General features: G+C 36.7%; 1 protein-coding gene across 2 annotated transcripts; it reads left to right on the plus strand.

Moving 5' to 3' along the window:
- Positions 1-3,566: 3,566 nt before the first annotated feature.
- trpc6b (transient receptor potential cation channel, subfamily C, member 6b) lies at positions 3,567-22,516 on the plus strand. Of its 2 annotated transcripts, none has more exons than XM_059330417.1 (12): positions 3,567-3,976; positions 5,564-6,332; positions 6,956-7,141; positions 7,963-8,127; positions 9,792-10,017; positions 10,538-10,765; positions 11,444-11,708; positions 11,853-12,048; positions 12,786-12,992; positions 13,202-13,258; positions 16,147-16,222; positions 21,732-22,516. In XM_059330417.1, exons 2-12 carry the CDS (start codon positions 5,586-5,588, stop codon positions 21,905-21,907), a joined length of 2,529 nt encoding a protein of 842 aa, XP_059186400.1. In that variant the 5' UTR covers positions 3,567-3,976; positions 5,564-5,585; the 3' UTR covers positions 21,908-22,516. The 2 variants fall into 2 exon arrangements, with proteins under 2 accessions (XP_059186400.1, XP_059186401.1); XM_059330418.1 differs by having other exon boundaries at positions 3,569-3,976; positions 9,792-10,008.
- The last annotated feature ends 1,998 nt before the right edge of the window (positions 22,517-24,514 follow it).

Below are 24,514 nucleotides of genomic sequence, written 5' to 3' on the forward strand. Positions count from 1 at the left end.
CTTTTACAGTGAGTAGATGTGTTTTTGAAACTTTGATGTCTTTTTTTTTGTAGTTTTTACGATGTCTGCTGAAATACAGAGCGAGAGAGCAAATAAACCTTCAAAGACATCTGTATGAATCGTTGGCCATTATTTTGTTGGACTGGTGTAGTTACTTAGTTTGTGAATGACTTATTAGATTGCAATGTTAACCTTTTAGGCTATCTGGCATTTTTAGATAATAATTATTTAAATTATATAGATAATATAGTAGGATTTGTAAAGCTACCCCTTTATCTCTGCTTCAAAAACACTTTAATGTATTCAGATGTTTTGTTGATTAATGACTGTAACCTGAATAGGGTGACCATGTGTCCCTCTTTATGTAGGACTGCACAGGATTTTTATCCCTTGTCCCTCGTCCCACATATTGAGACAATATCCCACATTTTGATTCGCTCTAGTTTTTCGAAAGTCAAATTGTTGCAAGACAGATCATTTTCACAAATCTGGCTTTTATCCAATGGATGTGAAGAAAACAAGGAAGACTGTCATCACGGGGCTGTGTTTGATGTCAATAAGAAAGCACTACAAAGGAAAGAAAATGGAGCTACAATAAAGACAAGAAATATCCTTAAAACTGTTTTGTTTTTTTATTTCACCCAGGGGAGAATATGATATGAAGCACCATCGTACAATACTTTCAACTACGTCTCAGCATTGATATCATGTCTCACATTAATTGCAAATGTAATAACAAATTTAATTGATGACATTCATACTTTTGTCATTTATCTTTTTTCTCTCTTTTTTTTACATGGATAATCTGAACTTGTTTCTGACATGATTAATATAATCATTCTTATGGGTAATTACCGCATTCATTATAGCAGAGAAATACAAATAAATAAATTAAATCAAATTAAATGTTTGTTCTTGTGTTATTGTTAAATAAGTTTATTAAACAAAGTAGAGAGTAGCCTAAAGATAAAAACAAAGGGTGAGAAATGATGTATGATACTTTTCCTTCACAGTTGAAGTAAAGATTAGGAAAAGGCAGTTTGTTTGGAGGTTTATGTTTGAATATTTAATATCTTATCCTGTTCCTTAGTGAGATAATGATCAAAGTAATTTTGTGATTTTTATTGTTTGGTGACCAATTATGGATGCTGATAATAAAACAGTTCTCAGTCCTTGTACATGTAGCCTAAATTGACATACAAAATCATCAAATTTGCCTCCTGTAGAAGTAAAGATATATAAATAACCATACAGTGAGTTAATCAGATCCGAAAGACCTAGAGCTTAAACATTTTTTTCTACTAGAGCTCGATCGTTACGGGATATTTTCTTTTAAAATTAATACTGATACAGATTTTAGAGTGGAAAAATTTACAGATTACTGATATGATGGCCAATGCAGTACATTTTAGAGCTAGAATGAAGATAGACCTTTTCTGGTTGGGTTATTGCGCATTGATTTTGCACTGATAAGACATGAAAACATACTCACTTTACATATTAGACAATCTTTTTTGGAATCTGGGCTGTATTAGTATTAGTCAACTGCTAATAAAAGATACATTTAAAAAAAATGCATAGCTAACACAATTTGATTTAACACAATCACACCAAGCATATTTTTGCATCGTATGTTCTATAGAAATTGTTTTCATATGAACACATACTAAACAACAGATACGCCAATACTGACAGATCTGCCGATATTGGCTGATTATATCGGTCAACTAATAAATCAGTTAGGTTCTATTTTCCAGCCATCACCTCTGGCTACATGCATAATAATGGCATAATATATAGCCTATATTTGCAGAAATATATCTGCACTGCAAAAAAGGTGTGTCTATAAACAAGATAAAAACACTAAATCTGAGGGAAATTATTGCTTGCTGCATGGACAGATAATTTCACTTGACAAGATTTCTTATATTAAGATTGATAAATCTCGAAATAAGCATGTTGTACGCTTAAAATAAGAAATTAACTTTTAAAATAAGATAAATCATCTAACACTTCTGAATCAATTTTTTTTTTTTTTTAAATCTTAGTAAGAAACAAATAATTTGCAGTGCACTCTGCTCAGGCCAGTTCATCGCTGCTTGGAGCTTTACACTGTAAAAAAAAATCTGTTAAATTTATGGTAAAATACCGGCAGCTGTGGTTGCCAGAACTTCACTGTAAAAATGACAGTGAATGGGTTTTCTATTGTACATTTTAATGGAAATATCAGCAAAAACTGAGTAATTTAGACTGAGTAGTCCCTTTATTTTTAGGGTAATTGTGTACTTGTGACAATATGGTATTTCTCCATTAATTTTACATGAACATTTTTAAATTTTACAGTAAAACTGTGTGTTTTCAAAAGTTTTGTACTTTTCCTTGATTTACAGTAATTAAAAGTGTCTGTTATGGTGATATGCAATTTTTTATTTTACGCCCTATTTCTCATGCAATTTGACAGTTTTACAGTACAGTACAGTTACAGTTTTACAGTAATTTCTATAAATATTTTTACAGTGTAATTTATCTTGTTTTAAGAGTTAATTTCTTATTTTAAGCATACAACATGCTTATTTCTAGATTTAACAATCTTAATTCAAGAAATCTTGTCAAGTGAAATTATCTGTCCATGCAGCAAGATAATTTCCCTCAGATTTAGTGTGTTTTTAGACACACCTTTTTTTGCAGTGTACACTTTTTCTTTTCAACACGTTGTATAACCTACTTATGATTGCTTTTGCATAGCTTAGCCGCTTTGGGGATGGTGCCTCTCATCATAAAAAAAATAATTAATAAATAAAAAATATAAAAGATTGTTGTTACCTGTTACATTTGATGGCACCATGAGTTAAGAGGATTTAGGAAAAGCTTTTTTCCAGATTGTTTATGCTGTCCTATGGACAGGGGGCACCGCATCAAATCTATTTTTATAGCGTTAAACGCCATATAGAGTATTAGCGGTGCTGTTACATGCAGTCTGCACACCGACAATAACAAATAAGATAATCTCTTCTGCCACAAATTATAGCACAACCAGACGGCTAGCAGCGCTTCTGCTGTACTTAAATCCTCTAGTTTGACAAAGTGCTTCAATAACTTGGTTCCCAGTCGCATTAAGGGAAAAGCAAGGAAATTAAACAGAGATATAAACAGTATAGCCTATAACCAGGTAAAAGTCTCGTTGAGTTAAAAAAAAAAAAAATCTCTTTCCCAAGAGAGACCTGGACAGAAATCAGCATAAAAAGAGACAAGTTACAACATATAAACACAATTATCATAAACAATTAAATACAAATACAGCATCATAACAACACAGAAGGAGCCTCAGTAGAGACTTATAAGGAGTAGTCACACCGACTAAGGGAAATTATTTCTTTATCCTTTAGAATCGATTTCAATTCACCGATTGTGATCAATTCAGACAATTTCAATTTCTTTTGCAGATTGTTCCATGATAAAGGGGCGTAACTAAAAGCTTTCTTACCTAATTCAGTCCTCACTCTTGGCACAGCATCTGTACAATGATTTGCGAGGGTAGACCATGTTTAGTTTTGTTTCGACACATGTTTGCACACAAGTATGAGGGGAGCAGCCCAAGAATACATTTATGGATAAAAACTAACCAAATGAGAGAGCCTGCGAACATACTAAGATGGCATTTCAGCCGTGGCATACAGAATATAATCAGTAACAGTAATATAATATCCAAAACAGGACCAAAAGGCTAATGTCCTATGCTATAAAACATACCTAAAAAGCAGCCATCAAACCGCCCACTAGGCGTGCAGAGCAGCACCGTCAGTATCAAGACTCAAGGTGGGACGCAGGGAGAGTCAGTGAGACAGACAGGTGGTCAGAGGAGGACAGGAGCCGGGGACACTCAGCTGCAGCGCCGCTCGCTTTTGGACGTAGCTCCAGGTCGTAACGACTTAATGAAGTGGAAGTGAAGTCATTTGGATCATTAGTCTGCTGTGAGGTAAGTGGACCATCCTTTTAGACTTCTTAATGTGGCACATAGGAGATGCAGAGTGAAGAAAATTAAATTCGTCCCTAATTTACAAAAATCAGTGGAGAAATGTAGGTGTTTTAAAGGCTTGTGAGGAAAAGCTTCAGGCCCAGGATATTCCTAAAAGGACCAAGAGTGTGAGGCAAGTACTCAGTGATCTCATCCTGCAGTGTCCCATTTTTCAAATCTTCTTTTGTGTCTCTCTTTGCCACTGATGTCTTCTCTACATGAGGGAGTGAAGCTGTGACAGAATCCTGCATGTGTTCAGTGTTATTATCACACAGCTCCCCTAACGATTCTAATCTATCATAAAGTGTATTATTAAAGTATTGATGTTACTGCCAGTATTGTACTCTATCATACCAAAGTAGTTTTTTCTTTTTGTTTTGTTTTGTTTTGTTTTGTTTTGTTTTGTTTTGTTTTGTTTTGTTTTGTTGTTTGCTTTTTTTCATCTCTGAATATCACCCAGTTTCCTGTCAGGATGATGAAGAGCAGCAGAACAAATACAACAAGGCATTATCAGAAACTGGATCAGCTACTTATGGCATTTTAAAGAAAACAAAACTTCAGAAATGTGTTATGTCATGCATTTGTGTTGCCATTTTCTCACCTTCTCTGGCTGAACAGCGGGGCACCACTTTCATGTTCTCTCATCTCAGCTGATACAGACGAGATGCCAAAGATTAATAATTTGTGTGTAATACAACAAATTCTGTATATACAAACATTGTGCCCTCATCAGATTGCTCAGCGATGTAAAAACGTATTTACACTAATTATGATTGAATGAAGGAACGTTGTTGTCATCTATTATCATCTGTGCTGAACAATTAGCTCCTGAGATAACCACGTTACTCAAATGTAATTACTGAACAGAAAGTAGATTTACTCATCTGACAATGACACAAAGTAGAATTAATAGTAGAGACGCTCACTGTCATATCAGTATTGCCATAGTAAATTAATGGAGATAACATCATAATTGAATTAGTAAATAAAGGTTTACAACTAGACTTACACAAATATGTCATCAAGTGTTTTCTTGTAATATTCTGCACATGCAAAATACATTTTGGTCAACTGGTGCAGAGGCTGAGAGCTTGAGCCAGGCCATGAAATGAAGGCAAGCAGATGATGAGTCTGTGGGTGGTGTCACACATGTAGGGCGAGTTATAATTCAGCTGAGACCAGCTGCTCGTTGCACACTATTGTTCATTCATTACTGAGGTCTCTGCTGTCTCATTTCCAAGGTCTTTTAAAAAAAATATGGAGCTGTTGTCAATTTACCTAAACTAGCAGACTACTTAGTAAGAAGTGCTTAGTAATAGAAAATCAATCGGAAATATGTGTTGTTTAGCTTTAAGAGTGAAATTTTAGATAGATAGATAGATAGATAGATAGATAGATAGATAGATAGATAGATAGATAGATAGATAGATAGATAGATAGATAGATAGATAGATAGATAGATAGATGTGTACAAGTGTATATTTAATAATTTGGCATACATTGCTCATTGCATTTTGGCATACATTACATATGTTTACCTGTGTTTAGGTGGAGCAATGAAGGTGGAGCCATGATGCTTCAGCAGGCTGCGTCCAAATCCCGGAGACAAGCCTTTAGGGGAGCTGGTTACTTGTATCGTGCTCAGTCCTCCACCTGCCTTTCCCTGACTGAGGAGCGTTTCTTAGATGCTGCAGAATATGGAAACATTCCTGAAGTACGGCGGATGCTGGAGGAGCTGCCAGACCTCAATGTCAACTGTGTGAACTACATGGGCCAGAATGCACTGCAGCTGGCAGTTGCTAATGAGCATTTCGAGGTGACTAAGCTCCTACTTATGAAGAAAGACCTCTCTAGAATAGGAGATGCTTTGCTGTTAGCCATCAGTAAAGGCTACATCCGTATAGTGGAGGCCATACTGAGCCATGAGGCCTTTGCAGATGGTCAGAGGCTGACTAACAGCCCCAGCCAGGCGGATACACATGATGACTTCTTTGCCTATGACGAGGATGGCACACGTTTTTCTCAAGACATCACTCCCATCATCCTGGCCTCCCAGTGCCATGAGTATGAAATCGTGCATATACTTCTTATGAAGGGGGCCCGTGTAGAGCGGCCCCATGACTACTTCTGCCAGTGTCGGACCTGCAGCGAGCAGCAGAGGCATGACTCATTTAGCCATTCACAATCCCGCATCAATGCATATAAATGTCTGGCCAGTCCGGCATATCTGTCCCTCTCCAATGAAGACCCAGTGATGGCAGCTCTGGAGCTGAGCAATGAGCTAGCAGTTCTAGCCAACATTGAGAAGGAGTTCAAGGTACAGTATTTCATTACATTACATTACATTACATGTCATTTAGCTGACATTTTTGTCCAAAGCGACTTACAATAAGTGCATTCAACCTGAGGGTACTAGACTTAGACCACAGGAATCAAGTAAGTACATAACTTTAAAAGCCAACTGTCAGAAAAGCAAATTTAGAGCAAATACTAACACCAGAAACCAGAAGTAGTTCCCCAAGAATTAAAAATGCACTAGAGATCTTCAGCTAAAAGTAGAGTTATAAAAGGCACTTAGACCACTCCCCCAGAAACTGAAAACAAAGCATTTAACAGGCCTGCATTTAACAGGCCAATTTCAGCTAAGTGACTCAGGCCTGTCAGGTGAAAACATCTAACTAGAATCAAATACCAATAAAGCAATACCACAGCAAGCAGAAAAGCAAATTTAAAGCAAATACTACACCAGAAACCAGAAGCCAGGTAGTTCCTCAAGAATTAAAAATGCACTAGTTAAATGTACCCTTTTTAATGCTAAACATACAGAGACAATAGCTGCACATCATTGTGATTAAAAGATTGCAGTCACCAGTTTTGACAGGAAAGGACTTGAGGTTTTAACCTATGTGCTGTTTGTGATGTTTCCTTTGTCTGTCATAGAATGATTACAAAGAACTGTCCATGCAGTGTAAAGACTTTGTGGTGGGACTCCTGGATTTGTGTCGAAACACAGAGGAAGTGAAGGCCATCTTAAATGGGGACACTGAATCATGTCAAAGCACTGAGACCTTGGGCAGACAAAACCTGATCAGGTTGAAACTTGCAATAAAATATGAAGTTAAAAAGGTAAGCATGTGAGGAAAATCTGTTTAATTTACTGTAAAATACCGGCAGCTGTGGTTGCCAGAACTTCACCGTAAAAATAACAGTGAGTGGGTTTTCTACTGTAAATGTATATGTGAATATCAGCAAAAACTGTAATTTAGACTAAGTAGTCCTGTCATTTTTAGGGTAATTGTGTCCTTGTGACAATATGGTATTTCTCCATTAATTTTACATGAAAATGTTTATATTTTTACAGTAAAACTGTGTGTTTTCAAAAGTTTTGTACTTTTCCTCGATTTATGGTAATTAAAAGTGTCTATTATGGTAATATGCAATTTTCTATTTTACACCCTATTTCTCATGCAATTTGACAGTTTTACTGTAATTTCTACAAATATTTTTTACAGTGTAATTTATCTTGTTTTAAGAGTTAATTTCTTATTTTAAGCGTACAACATGCTTATTTCTAGATTTAACAATCTTAATTCAAGAAATCTTGTCAAGTGAAATTATCTGCCAATGCAGAAAGATCATTTCCCTCAGATTTAGTGTTTTTATCTTGTTTTTAGACACACCTTTTTTGCAGTGTACACTTTCTCTTTTCAATACTTTGTATAACCTACTTATGATTGCTTTTGCATAGCTTAGCCGCTTTGGGGATGGTGCCTATCATTTATGTTTTAGGATTGTTTTTCATATTCAAGCTTGCGTTTTCCCTCGCCCAAATAATCCTTCTCCTTTGCTCTCTCTCTCTCTCTCTCTCTCTCTCTCTCTCTCTCTCTCTCTCTCTCTCTCTCTCTCTCTCTCTCTCTCTCTCCTAACACATATCGCCTATGGGACAGTTTGTGGCTCATCCAAACTGCCAACAGCAACTCCTCTCCATCTGGTACGAGAACTTGTCTGGAGTGCGTCAGCAAACCACAGCCGTTAAAATCCTGCTGGTCCTTGGTGTAGCTGTTGGGTTGCCTGTGCTGTCCTTTATGTACTGGATAGCACCGTCAAGTAAGGTCAGTTTCACCAAAGTCATACACTGTTTGAATACCAATGAAAATCGAGCATTTAACCTTGATAACATGTCCATATGGTGGGTTTTTTTGCAATTCACCTTGGTACTGCAGTGTACCAGTCTTAAAAACACAGAGTCAGACAACTCGTACATCACTTACAGATGGAACCAATCCTGTTATCTTGCAGGATTAGTTCAATCTGTATGCTGCAGCACAACAAGGGTAATGTTATCAGAGGAGCCAGGTGTTGCTACGTGATAGTAATTTACAAGTGAGCTGTTAAGTTTGACATTTTCTAACGAGAGTAGAGATGTGTAAGGTTTTTGGTTGCAAAGCTGCAAAAGGAGAAATTGTGAGCCTTCAGGTCTGTACGAAATGATGGGAAAATTCAAGACAATTGGTTCAGTTTACTTGGAATAAACTGGCCATTTTTCAGAGCACCTTTTGAATAAATGTACCCCAAAAGGGTGGGTTTTGCCCATAGACTATATAAATAATGGACGTAGTCACCGTGACGTCACCCATTGGTTTGTGGCCTGTTTGAGGCATCAAAGGCGTTTCAGTGTTACACTCGTCGCCATCTTGTTTCCGATACGGGGAGCAGACCATATCTGGTCACCTCAACCTGACTGAGAGAAGCCGCTGCTAATTCACATTAGCATTAACTGGGATGTTAGTTTTTGTTAGCAAAAAACAAAAACAAAATGTATGTTACTTACCTCAGAAAACTGAACAGTAACTCCTTGGAGTGTCTGTTAGTCCAACCAAACGCTGAACAAGACATTTTTACTGAACAAAACGTTCAAATAAACTGTCATTAAGTGAAAATACAGTGAAAGGGTTAAAGTTATGAGACCAAACCGATAAACGTCCTTTTTTTAATCTATATAACGTTGCATATAACTTTATTGACACGTTGCCGTGGATACGCATTGCTCTGCTTCTCTCCTGATGACGGCTCGCCTTGTTAGTGACCTGTCAATCAAAGGTAGCCATGCCCCAAATCGTATGATTCTTTATCTTCTATTTTCTTCTAAACGGGGCCATTATTAGAACTATTAACATGAAATTGTCTTAAAGAAGATATTTTACTAGCTATTCAGACAGTACTGTTGTACTAAAAAAAATTCTGAGGTCATAAAAAAAAGTGAGAAGTTTTCAAATTTTTTATTGAAATGAATGGACAGATTTTTTTTTTTTGCAGCCAAACTTAGCGCCCTCTGCTGGAATTTTCAATAGAATGCAGCTTAAGGCACTTCCTGGTTTGCCTCCCTGCTCAGACCCGGAGGTTGCCGCCTGGTTTTGCCATAAAACTCATATTAAAGCCTGACGCAGTTCCAACCATTTATCATGGGGACACAGCAACATGTGACTGAATATTGGACTTACAATGTTGCTCCATGTCTGCTGGATGTGCCGATGTTGCTAGCACATTAGCCACAAAACTTTATAAGGCAGTAATATGACAGGGTTGTGGGTTTATACAAAGGACATAACTAATGTCATAACATAGTTCAGATGCTATTTGTTTATGACATGGCAATATAAACTATTTAAAATATAAACAATGGACACTTTTTAATATAATTTTGACAATATATATCATAATCTCGCCCAGCCCTCGTGTTAAATTGCTCTGTTTGTGATTCTCTGACCTGTGTCAGTTAGGGAAACTCATGTGTGGACCGTTCCTGAAGTTCGTGGCCCATGCTGCCTCCTTCATGATATTTCTGTGCCTACTGGTCCTGAACGCAGCAGACCGCTTTGAGGGAACATCGCTGCTGCCTAACATGACCGCCCACGATTACCCTTCACAACTGTTTCGTATGAAGACCACCCCCTTCACCTGGATGGAGATTCTCATCATATCCTGGGTCATAGGTCATGAGAGTAAACTACCCCCACTCCTCCCTTTTACTTCCACATTCTTTGATACAATAACAACTAGCTGTCAAGTCTTTTTCTGTTATGTTAGTGTATCTTCTTATTATGTTAATTTATTCCTCTCCCATCTTTCTGACACTCCCACACTTTTACAATTACACCACTCTGCTGTGCATACGGGGTCAAGGATATGACATGTCATTGAAGGGTTATAAATCTCCAAACATCCATCAAGACAGGAAATTGCCCACATAGATAATTATGTATTCTTAACCACACACCATAATAAATCAGACTGACAATGACTTTTCCAAAGATGGAAAAAGCAAGGTGACACTTCACTTAGCTCTGTAGTCAATACTTTGGAGCCATATCACACACACTTTGCCAGTATACAGGGTCACAGAATCCAGTGTAAATTGGCTATCTATTTATTTTATCATGTTTATATTGTTCAAATCATATCAGCTATTATGAGAAACTGTGTGACCGTCAACCAAATGTGTGTTTTTTTCTGTTCCTACAGGGAAGATCTGGAAAGAATGTAAAGATATTTGGTCGCAGGACATCCGGGAATACATCTCAGAGCCCTGGAACCTTCTCGACTTCAGTATTTTGGCCATTTTTATGACATCTTTCATTGCCAGATTAATGGCATTCTGGCATGCATATTCTGCCCAGTGTTATGTTGACAAGCACTACACTGACCTGTCCAACATGACCCTGCCCTTTGAGATACAGTATTTCCAGCTGGGTAAGTGTGGACCAAAGAATTGCTGAATATACATATATATACATATATTTATATATATATATATATATATATATATATATATATATATATATATATATATATATATATATATATATATATATAAACTGTACTGTTATTTGAATTTAAGGTTGCATCAGTTTTGCAATGGATATACATTTTTTGTTTTAAGTATTTATACATCTATTGATGTTAAATTGATTATTTATTCCCTTCCATGACTTAGTCAGAACAGGAAATCTATTTAAAAATAAATAAATAAATAAATAATTTTCCTTAGTCTGTATCTCTGTAAAGTATTATCACAGCAGTTTTCAACTATCGAATTTTCTGGCTAATTCATTATTAAAATGCCCAGGGTGAATTTTGTTCTGAGTATTAGAATTATACAGTTTTTCAACTAAATGGAGTGATATATATACACACACACACACACACACACACACACGCACACATATATATATATATTTATATATAAAGAAATACTTTTCCTTAGTCTGTAAAGTATTATCACCATTTTCGACTCTCTGATTTTCTGGGTAATTCATTATTAAAATACCCAGGGTGAATTTTGTTCTGAGAATAAGAATTATACAGTTTTTTTAACGAAATGGAGTGAAAGTTTACCATATGAAACATTCTGCATTTGTTTATTTTCAGCCCGAATGAACTGGATGCCCTCCGACCCGCAGCTTATTTCTGAAGGCCTCTATGCGATTGCAGTTGTGCTGAGTTTCTCTCGCATTGCGTACATCCTGCCTGCTAATGAGAGCTTCGGGCCTCTGCAGATCTCTCTGGGAAGAACAGTAAAAGACATCTTTAAGTTTATGGTGATTTTCATAACAGTATTTGTGGCTTTCATGGTGGGAATGTTCAATCTGTACTCGTACTACCTCGGAGCCAAGCACAACGATGCCTTTACAACGTGAGTGTTGATTACAATTGTTGCAATAATGCATTGAAAGCCTTGAAAATGTGCATTTTTGGATACAATCTGTGTTGAATTAATATGATGTAAGACTAACACATTGATTGCACTACATTTATCCAATTCTCAATATTTCTCCAGGCTGGAAGAGAGTTTTAAAACGCTATTCTGGGCCATCTTTGGCTTGTCAGAAGTGAAATCAGTGGTCATTAACATCGACCACAAGTTCATTGAGAATATTGGCTACATCCTGTACGGAGTTTACAACATCATCATGGTGATTGTCCTGCTGAACATGCTCATTGCCATGTTCAACAGCTCCTTCCAAGAAATTGAGGTAACCAGTGTTTATTTTAGGGTCTCATATATTGTCAATGATGACAACAATTTTGTTGTTAGATCATTATTGTTTTTGAAATAATTCTGTTGAACAATAGTGTTTAACTTTCTCTAAAGTTCTCAAATGTCAGTCCAGTTTTGTATATGTGCTCTATATTTGATTTATTGAAAACACACATGTTTTATTTACAGTAATAACTTTATTTATATATGATATGTAGACAAGCTGAGAAAGCCAGTTAAAGTGCAATCATAGGAGCTTTCACAGTGTGACATTTATGTTTCTAGACCATTTTTAAAATGTGAATTTTCTTTCTACAATGAAAACTATTACTATTTTTAATTTATATGCAAATAGACTGTTTTGCAGTTTTATTATTTATTATTTTTCTGCTGTTTTTGTGTGAATAAATGGTAAAAAAAATAAATTAAAAAAAAGGAACATTTCCATAGACACCTGTGTCTTTTGTTTGTATTTTATGTTCCTGGCAGCTTTATACTTTGTTAATTAAAATAAAATGAAAAATCTGACTGATAGCCAAGTTTGTGTTGAGAAAAAGGAGCCATGCATGTGATGTAAGGACAGACTGAAAGATGCTAAACACAGACAGAAATGAATGCATAGGAAGTTGACAAATTTGAGCCAAAATCTCTTGGACTTCAGAGGTTTAACATGTAAGTCGATTTACTTCTTTTTGCTCATCAAATGTCTCTTTCCCCTTCTTACCCTGTCAGAATGAAGCTGATGTTGAGTGGAAGTTTGCCAGAGCTAAACTCTGGTTCTCCTACTTTGAGCATGGCGGTACACTGCCTGTGCCCTTCAACCTTGTCCCCAGCCCCAAGTCGGTCGCTTCCCTCCTGCTGGGAATAAGGGAATTTCTCTGGGATGCGCCTAAGGTCAAAAGCGATCAAAACACAAATGATGAGATGGAGCTTAACAAGGTGAAGCATCAGCTGCTGACATAAAATATCTGTTTTTGGTTATTTTTGATTGCAAATGAATGGCTACAAACATTTTTAATTCTATAAGGTTTACTCTGATTCAAGGCCTACAGGGCCCTCTGGTGTCACATTTATAAGTTGCAGGTGTAAGAATGTGCCATAAGTATTAACAGGGCTTTTCTCTTTGTTATTGCTGTTTCTAATCCTAGTTGAGGCAACAGGAGGATCTGAGTGTGGAAACATCACTTTGTCCAACTCATCACCAAGTAAAGCAGTTTTAATTTCCCTAATGCTCATTAACCTTTTAATAACTGAGCTGCTGAATCTTTCCTCTGTGTAAAAAATGTCGTAAATGTAAATGGGTTAATTCAGTTTCAGTAACAATTAAATACCGTGAATGTATATATCTGCCAAAACAGTATTTTTTACATTTTTATAAAAAAAAATACATTAATCCACTGTAAAATACACTGACACCGTGTTTGTAGCAAAAAATATACTGTAATAAATATACAAGCCGTCATTTTTGCATTTTTTTTTGTAAAAATACTTTTTCTCACTGTTAAATCTTTTAAGACCATATCTCTAACAGAAATATACTTAATATTTAATGGTAAAATCTTTAATTTATGCAGCATTTATAAAGTATTTTCTTGTCAATTATATGGCAAAACAGCGTTTCTTTTGATGGAAAAACATTTTATTTTTTTTATGGTAAAATATGGAATAAAATGGCAATCTTTAACGGGAAATCAACAGTGCTAATATATTTTTCTGTAATATTCCAAAAAGTTGCACCATATTTATTACGGTAAAGTTCTGGAAACCACAGCTGCCGTTTTTTTTTACCGTTGTTTTTTTTTACAGTGTAAAGTTTTGTACACATAAGCAGAACATAAATAATCTAATGTTATTTTAACTTTAAACATATTTTAGTTGGCCTACCTTATAAATAAAGGACACTTTATGCTGTTTATACAATGTACGATGAAGGGTCCGGGTACTATAGTATAATTCCTTTTTCTGTCCAAACGAAAATACGAAAAAAGGAAAACAGTGCCCCCTTTTCCTTTTTTCGTTTTAAACCAAAAATGAAAAAACGGATTTTGCTATCAGCATCAAAAAACGAAATAACCAAACAACCTAAATGAAATAACGGCTGTTATTTGTTTTTTGCAAATTCATTTTTCCTTTTTTCGTTTCTCATTTGTTGATATGATGTCGGACACATCGGAAGCGGAAAAATAAAAGTCCCATCAAAATAAAAGTCCCGTATTAATAAGTACTTATTATCAAGCATAAAAAGGATTAAAAAACGTATAATCGTACACTAGTATAAGCTACTGTTCTCTGAACCATGCATGGTTCACATTTATTAACATAATTATTATTGATTATTAATTATAATCATAACTAATGCCGGCGGGTGAGCCAGGCATTAGTTATAGTAGCCTATACTGTGTTCACTAGCATAGGCTACTGTTCTCTGAACCATGCATGTTTCACATTTATTAACATAATTATTATTGATTATTAATTATAATCATAACTAATGCCAGGCCTAACGTCATAAATGAAAGCTATCGCTATGAAAGAGTTTGTTTTTTAGTAGTAGGACATTAAAAGATTCCCTTTGATTATCACACTCAGAACATTGTCATATCATTTAATTACAGCCATAGGCGGCGGGTGAGCCTGACGTTTGGGAAGCCTATCTGACCACATGTTATACAGCCCGGTCGCCGGTGCTGATCACTTCTGAAGTACCTTTATGTTGTTTATCTTATCACCATGGCAACGCGTTGTCAACGGCAACTTGTCAGCATAGTGACGAACGGGCAGCAGCTGCAGCGACAACCTCACACACATTATGAAAATAATAATTATTAAAAATGAGAATTTGTGAAGTTATCGCTTCAGTGCTGATGTTTAGCCACAGGGTAGCGCTGTTATTACATGAAGACTAGACCTGAGGGCTTTAGTACGGTGGAGGCTCAACCAGGCTCTGTGTTCATGTTCCGGCTCAACAAAACCTTTAGCCCCGGTTAGAGTTAACTGATTTTATTTTCCGGTTATTGTCCGGCTCTGAGCTTTGTGCTCTCATCAAAGGAGCTGCGATCGCGAGCAAGCTTCCCCCATATTCCAGGGATTTATTATGATGCAGCTGCTGCGTTGCGATGCCACCCTGGCTAAACATCAGCACTGAAGCGATAACCTCACAAATTCTCATTTTCAATAATTATTATGTTTATAATGTGTGTGAGGTTGTCACTGCAGCTGCTGCCCGTTCGTCACTATGCTGACAAGTTGCCGGTGACAACGCGTTGCCATGGTGATAAGATAAACAACATAAAAGTACTTCAGAAGCGATCAGCACCGGCGACCGGGCTGTATAACATGTGGTCAGATAGGCTTCCCAAACGTCAGGCTATGGCTGTAATTAAATGATATGACAATGTTCTGAGTGTGCTAATCAAAGGGAATCTTTTAATGTCCTACTTCATTTATCTTGAAAAAAAAAAAAAACTCTTTCATAGCGATAGCTTTCATTTATGGCGTTAGGCCTGGCTTTAGTTATAATTATAATCAATAATCAATAATAATTATGTTAATAAATGTGAACCATGCATGGTTCAGAGAACAGTAGCTTATACTAGTGTATGATGATACATTTTTTCCCCTTTTTTTATGCTCGATAATAAGTACTTATTAATACGGGACTTTTATTTTGACGGGACTTTTATTTTTCCGCTTCCGATGTGTCCGACGTCATATCAATAAATGAGAAACGAAAAAAGGAAAAATGAATTTGCAAAAAACAAATAACGGCCGTTATTTCATTTAGGTTGTTTGGTTATTTCGTTTTTTGATGCTGATAGCAAAATCCGTTTTTTCATTTTTGGTTTAAAACGAAAAAAGGAAAAGGGGGCACTGTTTTCCTTTTTTCGTATTTTCGTTTGGACAGAAAAAGGAATTATACTATAGTACCCGGACCATGAAGCACCAATATGACGTGTCAGTCAAAACGGATATAATCAAACGTGCTGACTGAAACAAGCCGACAGATGTTCTTCTTTTTTCTTAACTAACTCTGGATTTGCAGGAACAATTAGTTCATCAGGAGAATACTTAAATCTTCTATTCTTTTTAACAGGATATAATGAATCGCCTCATCAAAAGATACATCTTAAAAGCACAGAGAGATAAAGACAATGATGAAATAAATGAAGGTAAGTTCAGCAGGGTTTTTTTCTTAAACCTCTGAAGTCCAGGAGATTTTGGTTCAAATTTGTCAACTTCCTATGCACTTTGTTTTTGTCTATTTAGCATCTTTCAGTCTGTCCTTACATCACATGCATGGCTCCTGTTTCTCTATGGAAGAATTATCCTATCTTTATTCAAAAGCGTAGATTTTCAGTTTGAGAGCATAATTTGTCTTTCTCGTGCTCAGATTTGTTCTCCTCATGCTCACATTTTGCGCTCGCACTCAGATTTCTGCTGCTTTCTTTCAAAATGTATGCGTGCACTTAAAAATCACATGCTCGTGCTCACATTTCTTCTGCTTGGACACAAACATTTCGCTCGCACTCAAATATGTCCTGTGCTCGCTCAAATCTAAAGTCTACGCGCTCAGATCTCAACTCTGCGCTCTCAAAACTTTTGTGCTCGGACTCAGAACACGCACGTCCTCTCAGGTTGAGGTGTCTGCTCAGACTGAACGATGTCCCGCCCTGCGCTTAAACTAGTGTGTTTCACCAGCCAATAGGGAGACAGCTAGATTGTGACCCCGTCTTAGGTGCGTTGCCTCGCCTTTTTGAGCGCTCCGTCGGGGCGGGTATATGGTCTGTTTGTAAAACTGCTTCTCTCTTAAAATACACCAATTGACCATATTAGCCAGCTATTTGAATCGTCACCTATTTAAGACGCAGCATATTTATGTAGAATTAATCTTAAGTAGTCCTAAAAAGAGTTATCGTAGTTTAGATTATATATATATATATATTTTTAATTATTATTTATATATATATATTTATTGTTTTTTATTTTTCACCTGTTCAGTGGTGTCACGATAGTCCAGTGGTGAAGGATGCTGGCATCTGTTGCATTTCAAACCATGGGACGCCGGTTCGCATCCCGTCCGCTGCACTCTTGCTGCATGTCTTATTATGATTTACATTTTTAATTGATAAATTAATGTAACATTAATACAATCCGTGTAACCAGCTGCTTCTCTTATTGAAACGTTTAACAAGAGATGATGGGTAAATAGACTTGGCTACGTGATTTAAAAAAGTATAATGAAAAATACGCTATGATGATGATAATGATTTGAGGATAACATTGGTGCGTGTAATGCAGTGTATCACCGTCCTATTTACGCGGTCAAAGCCAGGGAGCGCGTAATTAGGCTAATGTTGGTAATACTTTCACTTTCACAAGAAGGAGACTTTGAGCAGGATTCGGAGCGCGGCAGCAAATGAATGGGAGACGAGATGTATGGCCAAAGACCTCAAGTAAGTTCATTGCTAGGCCTAAATGTTGCTACAACTCAAAACGCATCGAACATATACAGTAGTTTCAATAACAGTACCGTAATCATTTTGACACTCGTACTTATCAACATATATACAACGAAAGTACAATAATTGGCAACGTATGATCGTACCAGCGGCAGGTCGGCACACATAATGATGCGCGAGCTGAAGGGAATCCCCGCTGACGTCACTTCATTCATAATGAGTTGCTGTCCCTAGTGCCGACAAAGGCCCGCTATATATGTTGATGAGTACGAGTGTTTTGAGTTGTAGCAACATTTAGCAATGAACTTACTTGAGGTCTTTGGCCATCCATCTGTCTCCCATTCATTCGCTGCCGCGCTCCGAATCCTGCTCAAAGTCTTCTTCTTGTGAAAGTGAAAGTATTACCAACATTAGCCTAATTACGCGCTCCCTGGCTTTGACCGCGTAAATAGGACGGTGATACACTGCATTACACGCACAAATGTTATCCTCAAATCATTATCATCATCATAGTGTATTTTTCATTATACCTTTTTAATCACGTAGCCAAGTCTATTTACCCATCATCTCTTGTTAAACGTTTCAATAAGAGAAGCAGCTGGTTACACGGATTGTATTACTGTTACATTAATTTATCAATTAAAAATGTAAATCATAATAAGACATGCAGCAAGAGTGCAGCGGACGGGATGCGAACCGGCGTCCCATGGTTTGAAATGCAACAGATGCCAGCATCCTTCACCACTGGACTATCGTGACACCACTGAACAGGTGAAAAATAAAAAACAATAAATATATATATATAAATAATAATTAAAAATATATATATATATAATCTAAACTACGATAACTCTTTTTAGGACTACTTAAGATTAATTCTACATAAATATGCTGCGTCTTAAATAGGTGACGATTCAAATAGCTGGCTAATATGGTCAATTGGTGTATTTTAAGAGAGAAGCAGTTTTACAAACAGACCATATACCCGCCCCGACGGAGCGCTCAAAAAGGCGAGGCAACGCACCTAAGACGGGGTCACAATCTAGCTGTCTCCCTATTGGCTGGTGAAACACACTAGTTTAAGCGCAGGGCGGGACATCGTTCAGTCTGAGCAGACACCTCAACCTGAGAGGATGTGCGTGTTCTGAGTCCGAGCACAAAAGTTTTGAGAGCGCAGAGTTGAGATCTGAGCGCGTAGACTTTAGATTTGAGCGAGCACAGGACATATTTGAGTGCGAGCGAAATGTTTGTGTCCAAGCAGAAGAAATGTGAGCACGAGCATGTGATTTTTAAGTGCACGCATACATTTTGAAAGAAAGCAGCAGAAATCTGAGTGCGAGCGCAAAATGTGAGCATGAGGAGAACAAATCTGAGCACGAGAAAGACAAATTATGCTCTCAAACTGAAAATCTACTCTCTTGAATAAAGATAGGATAATTCTTCCATATTTCTCCACACAAACTTGGCTATCAGTCAGATTTTTCATTTTATTTGAATTCACAAAGTATAAAGCTGCCAGGACCCGAAAATACAAACAAAAGACACAAGTGTTGTTTTTTTTTTTTTTTTTTTTTTTTTTTTTACCATTTATACACACAAAAACAGCAGAAAAAATAATAAAACTACAAAACAGTCTATTTGCAGAAACACAAAATGTCACACTGTGAAAGCTCCTATGATTGCACTTTCAACTGGCTTTCTCAGCTTGTCTACAAATCATATATAAATAAAGTAATTACTGTAAATAAAACGTGTATTTTCAATAAATAGATGCACTCCAGAGGGTTAATATATACGGAGCCCCCCAGGGGACACGGGAAAAAAAAGATGGGTGAAAAAAAAAAAAAAATGATGGGTGAAAAAAAAAAAAGGACGGACTTTTGCGAGATCCCGAGATAGTTTTGCGAGATCCCGAGATAGTTTTGCGAGATCCCGAGATACTTTTGCGAGATCCCGAGATACTTTTGCGAGATTCCGAGATACTGACGAAAGAAGAGGAGCAATGGAGGAGCGATATTCGCCTATTTTCCGGCCTTCTAACTGGAATAGCGTCACGAAAACCGCACCAATTTCCCCCAGGATGGTTTTATTTTGTACAGAAAACTAAGACTGACATTTCACAGGCTTGATCAACTCCCCAAAATCAGCGAGTCTGGCGAAAGATTAAAGTAACCGGGCCGAATATACGTCCTAGTGCCCAACGGCAGCCAGAGTACTTAGGGACCGTCGCAAAAGTGCAACGTCTTTCTTTTCTATTTTTAATAACTCACTGGAAATTCATCTAATAAACACCAAACGACTTCTGATGTGTTCATGAACTCACTGTGGACTTCCCACACCCTTTATTTTCAATACACACCTTTTCAATTCCTTTTATTCAGTGTGTACAATATTTAAGCCTTTTATTTTGTAATAGCTCTCTTGTTTTTATAGATATCAACACCAAACCACTTCTGATGTGTTCATGAATTCATTGTGGATTCCCCACATCCTTTATTGTCGTAAAACAAACACTTTAAATTTCAGATACCATTCCTTCCAGTGTGTCACCAATCATAAGACATCTGTAAGACAATGAATAAAAATGTAATTTACGTATTTAATTACTGTGCAGCCCAATTTATATATGACTATGTTCAACAAAAGACAAAGACTGCTCTTAGTATTTTAACTCCTCACTATTGCTTGCTATAGTTGTTCTCGATTTTCTGTTTTGGAAAGCATCACGAGCTGATGGTCAAGTACAGATGCATACTTGTGGCTGTAGTAATCATATTTTTGTTTATTCACTTTGCTTTAACAGCTTGCAATTAATGCTAAACTACCTGAAAGGTTGTATGTGTCATGCTTGAATGACAATTTGCATGCTTGACCTGAATTAACAGCAGCAATTTTGAAGAAAAAGAACAGTGAAGTCAAAATAAAAAATGAGAAATGTAAAGAAATGAATGATGTCTAAGAATCTTGTAAGGGTTTTAAAGGAAAGCAAGAAGCTGTGGAAGCTTCATAGTGAGTTCATGAACACATCAGAAGTGTTCTGAAGTCGATATGTAGAAAAACAAGTGAGTTATTAAAAAATAAAAGCCTTAAGTACGAATAGAATATACATGCTTATTGCTCCTTATATCTAAACAACTTGTAAAGGTTTTGCTTGAAACTAAAGGGTTGTGACTGATTCAAACAGCTATCAAATAAGAAAGGCCTTATATATGAAAGAACTATACACACATATTACTTGTGCCTTTAAAAAAGGGGGTTTATTGAAAATAAAGGGTTGTGGGAAATCCACAATGAGTTCATGAACACATCAGAAGTGGTTTAGTGTTGATATCTATAAAATCAAGTGAGCTATTACAAAATAAAAGCCTAAGATATGAAATAATTATATATACTGATTACTTATGCCTTTTAAAAAAATTGAAAGAGTTTTTAATGACAATAAAGGGTTGTGGGAAATCCACAATGAATTCATGAACACATCAGAAGTGGTTTGGTGTTGATATCTATAAAAACAAGAGAGCTATTACAAAATAAAAGGCTTAAATATTGTACACACTGAATAAAAGGAATTGAAAAGGTGTGTATTGAAAATAAAGGGTGTGGGAAGTCCACAGTGAGTTCATGAACACATCAGAAGTCGTTTGGTGTTTATTAGATGAATTTCCAGTGAGTTATTAAAAATAGAAAAGAAAGACGTTGCACTTTTGCGACGGTCCCTAAGCACTCTGGCTGCCGTTGGGCACTAGGACGTATATTCGGCCCGGTTACTTTAATCTTTCGCCAGACTCGCTGATTTTGGGGAGTTGATCAAGCCTGTGAAATGTCAGTCTTAGTTTTCTGTACAAAATAAAACCATCCTGGGGGAAATTGGTGCGGTTTTCGTGACGCTATTCCAGTTAGAAGGCCGGAAAATAGGCGAATATCGCTCCTCCATTGCTCCTCTTCTTTGGTCAGTATCTCGGGATCTCGCAAAAGTATCTCAGGATCTCGCAAAAGTATCTCGGGATCTCGCAAAAGTATCTCAGGATCTCGCAAAACTATCTCGGGATCTCGCAAAAGTATCTCGGGATCTCGCAAAAGTCCGTCCCTTTTTTTTTTTTCAACCATCATTTTTTTTTTCCCGTGTCCCCTGGGGGGCTCCGTAAATATACTGTGCTTTTCTTCAGGATCACCAAATTACAAAATTGAATTTGACACTGTTTTACTTACTGTTTCACAGGTGAACTGAAGGAGATCAAACAGGACATCTCCAGTCTCCGCTATGAGCTGTTGGAAAGCACGAAGCACGACATGGAGAAACTGGCAAAACTCATCAGACAACTGGGAGAAGTCATGCATGCTCGGCAGAAAGAAGAGAAGAAGAATGAGCTGGCTATACTTTCTTTAAAAAATTGAAAAAGAAAGAAGGATTTACTTGACACAATGCACTCTCAAAGAGCTGTTATGGAGATTTAACACACATCTTTGGACAAAGCCAACTGATAACAATGTATATTCTGTATTTCAAATATGATTTGTTTTCCTTGATGTAAATGTATCCCTTTAGGAGGAGAATTAATCAAATCCTCTTCGTCCCTGTCCCTGTATCTGTACATTTAATGACATGGTGGCACTAATGGGACTTTTTTCTTGTTGCACAGGCTCTGTTACACTAATATGCACTACTGACTGCTAACATATGAGGGTGCTGCCTGTCACCAGCTGTTTCTGTGGTTTGATTTAGAGACTATTTCTCCATCTGGAGTAGAAAAGCAGTTCAGAGAGGAAAAAAGACGCATATGTTTGGATTTGGCCGTGGCAGGTTCGTAAGTCAGACATAACAGAAAAATAAATGAAAGCTTGTTGATAATTACTGCCCTGAGAGCTTCCTGTGAATCTCTAGTTATGATGAGATTTTTTCTGCAATGTACCCTTAAAATCAATCAACAGGACTTTGGTTTTAATTTTCATACAGGACATTAACTTTTAGATTTTTTTAATGTTGTGTTTTATTAAAATGTTGATCACTTAAGCATACTGTTTAATTCATGACAATCCATGTTGATTAGCTCCAGTACAGAGGGTTTATGGGTTTTTAAAAGCGCTGCAGCAGATGCTACTGTGCTCTCCCACACATGCTGTGAGGCAGGACAAATGTCTGAGAACAGTCTGACCTGTCAGGTAGACAAACAGCTCACCTCCGTCTACAGCCAGGCCAGGAGTGGAAACGCTACCACCAGATTGTAGCTGTCAAGTCCCTGGACAAAGCTGTGGAGCATTTAGGAGAGGGGACAAGAAATGGGACATGGTAGTTATACAAAAGCTACACTGATGAAATGAGTACAACGCTTTTTGTATAAGATAAACATCATGAGGCCCAGTAAAAATGCATTTACCCAACAACACCGCATTAAAAATGAAATTTAAAAAGTACCAGAAGATGATGCTCACCCTGAGCCACAAGCATCACATTTATTTATATATCCTTTATTTATCCAGGTAAAAGTCTAGTTGAGATTAAAAAATCTCCTTTCCAAGAGAGACCTGGCCAAGAAAGCAGCATAAAAAGAAACAAGTTACAACATTTAAACACAGTTATCATAAACAATTAACCCTCTGGAGTCTCTAAAAGCGCCAAATCATGACTTCTTCATCACATCCAGAATAGAAAACAAAACAGCATGGAGCCCTACTGTTCTGTACCCTACGTTCTGGCTGTAAACTCCATGAGGCCAGTTTCAGTTTGATGATGATATACCAAGTAAAACTGGAGACAAGCTCAAATATATTTAGCATAAAATGATAGAATTGGATGTAACCATCTTATATGTTATATTTGACACTTTTGTTCACATTTGCAACATTTAAAATTCTTTATTGAGCATGATAGTGTTTTGAAAGTTTAAAAAAAGACTCAAAATCACATTTTATGTTGGACTAAAGGACTAAAAAAGACACAAAATGACCAAAAAAAGACACAAAATTACTAAAAAAAGACACCAAAAGACACAACATGACTAAAAAAAAGACACAAAATGACCATAAAAAGACACAAAATTACTAAAAAAAGACACCAAAAGACACAACATGACTAAAAAAAAGACACAAAATGACCATAAAAAGACACAAAATGACTATAAAAAGACACAAAATGACATACACAGACACAAAAAGACATGAAAAGAATTCAAAAATGGACAAAATAGCCCAAGACTACATAGAGGTAATACAAATACAGCCATCACAACAACACTGAAGGAGCCTTAGTAGAGACTTATAAGGAACAGTCACACCGACCAAGGGAAATGATTTCTTTATCCTTTAGAATAGCAATACTTTTTCCGAAAAAGGAAACAAACAACTATAGTTTCAGTGCTTGAGACTATGAGGTCTGAGGCGCCACCAACTGTACATTGGACGCACAGGAAAGACTTGCATCAAAAGATTAAGCTAAGAAGTTTCGGGAATTTGGTTGGGTTTAGATTGGACACCATGAGTCATTTACAGATTAAAGCCTTGTCTGTAAAGTAGGCCATTACAGCATTTGAAGAACACATCATGTAGATATGAATAAGAAAAGGTTATCCAATATTATGTAGGCCATAGCATGAGAATCCCTCTGATATCTTCAGACAAATTGCGTAGGAGATTGGGTCAAGGCCTTCGTGTGCATCACGAGCACATCAATCAGCATCCACCCTCAGCTGATTAAATCAAACAGTCAAACACTCGATGTTATCTAACCAAGATAACAGACATGTAAATTACATGATTACAGAGGTGGTGAGAATCCCATATGACACAATTTCCCTTACAACATACAGGAGACAGAAAAAAATAATATGTATCAAATATGTGAAATAAATAAAAGAGAATGTGCAAAACGAAAAAGACTAACAAAGAACTATCTTGTTTAGTGAACACATTTCTAATTGTGTTGGCTTTATTGGAGAACTCACACAATCTCCCATTATACAAAAAAGTGATAAACTTCAAATTTATTTCTAGTAATACCCTGTAATT

Source organism: Centropristis striata, chromosome 4, assembly GCF_030273125.1.
Source record: "Centropristis striata isolate RG_2023a ecotype Rhode Island chromosome 4, C.striata_1.0, whole genome shotgun sequence".
NCBI classification, from domain to species: Eukaryota; Metazoa; Chordata; class Actinopteri; order Perciformes; family Serranidae; genus Centropristis; species Centropristis striata.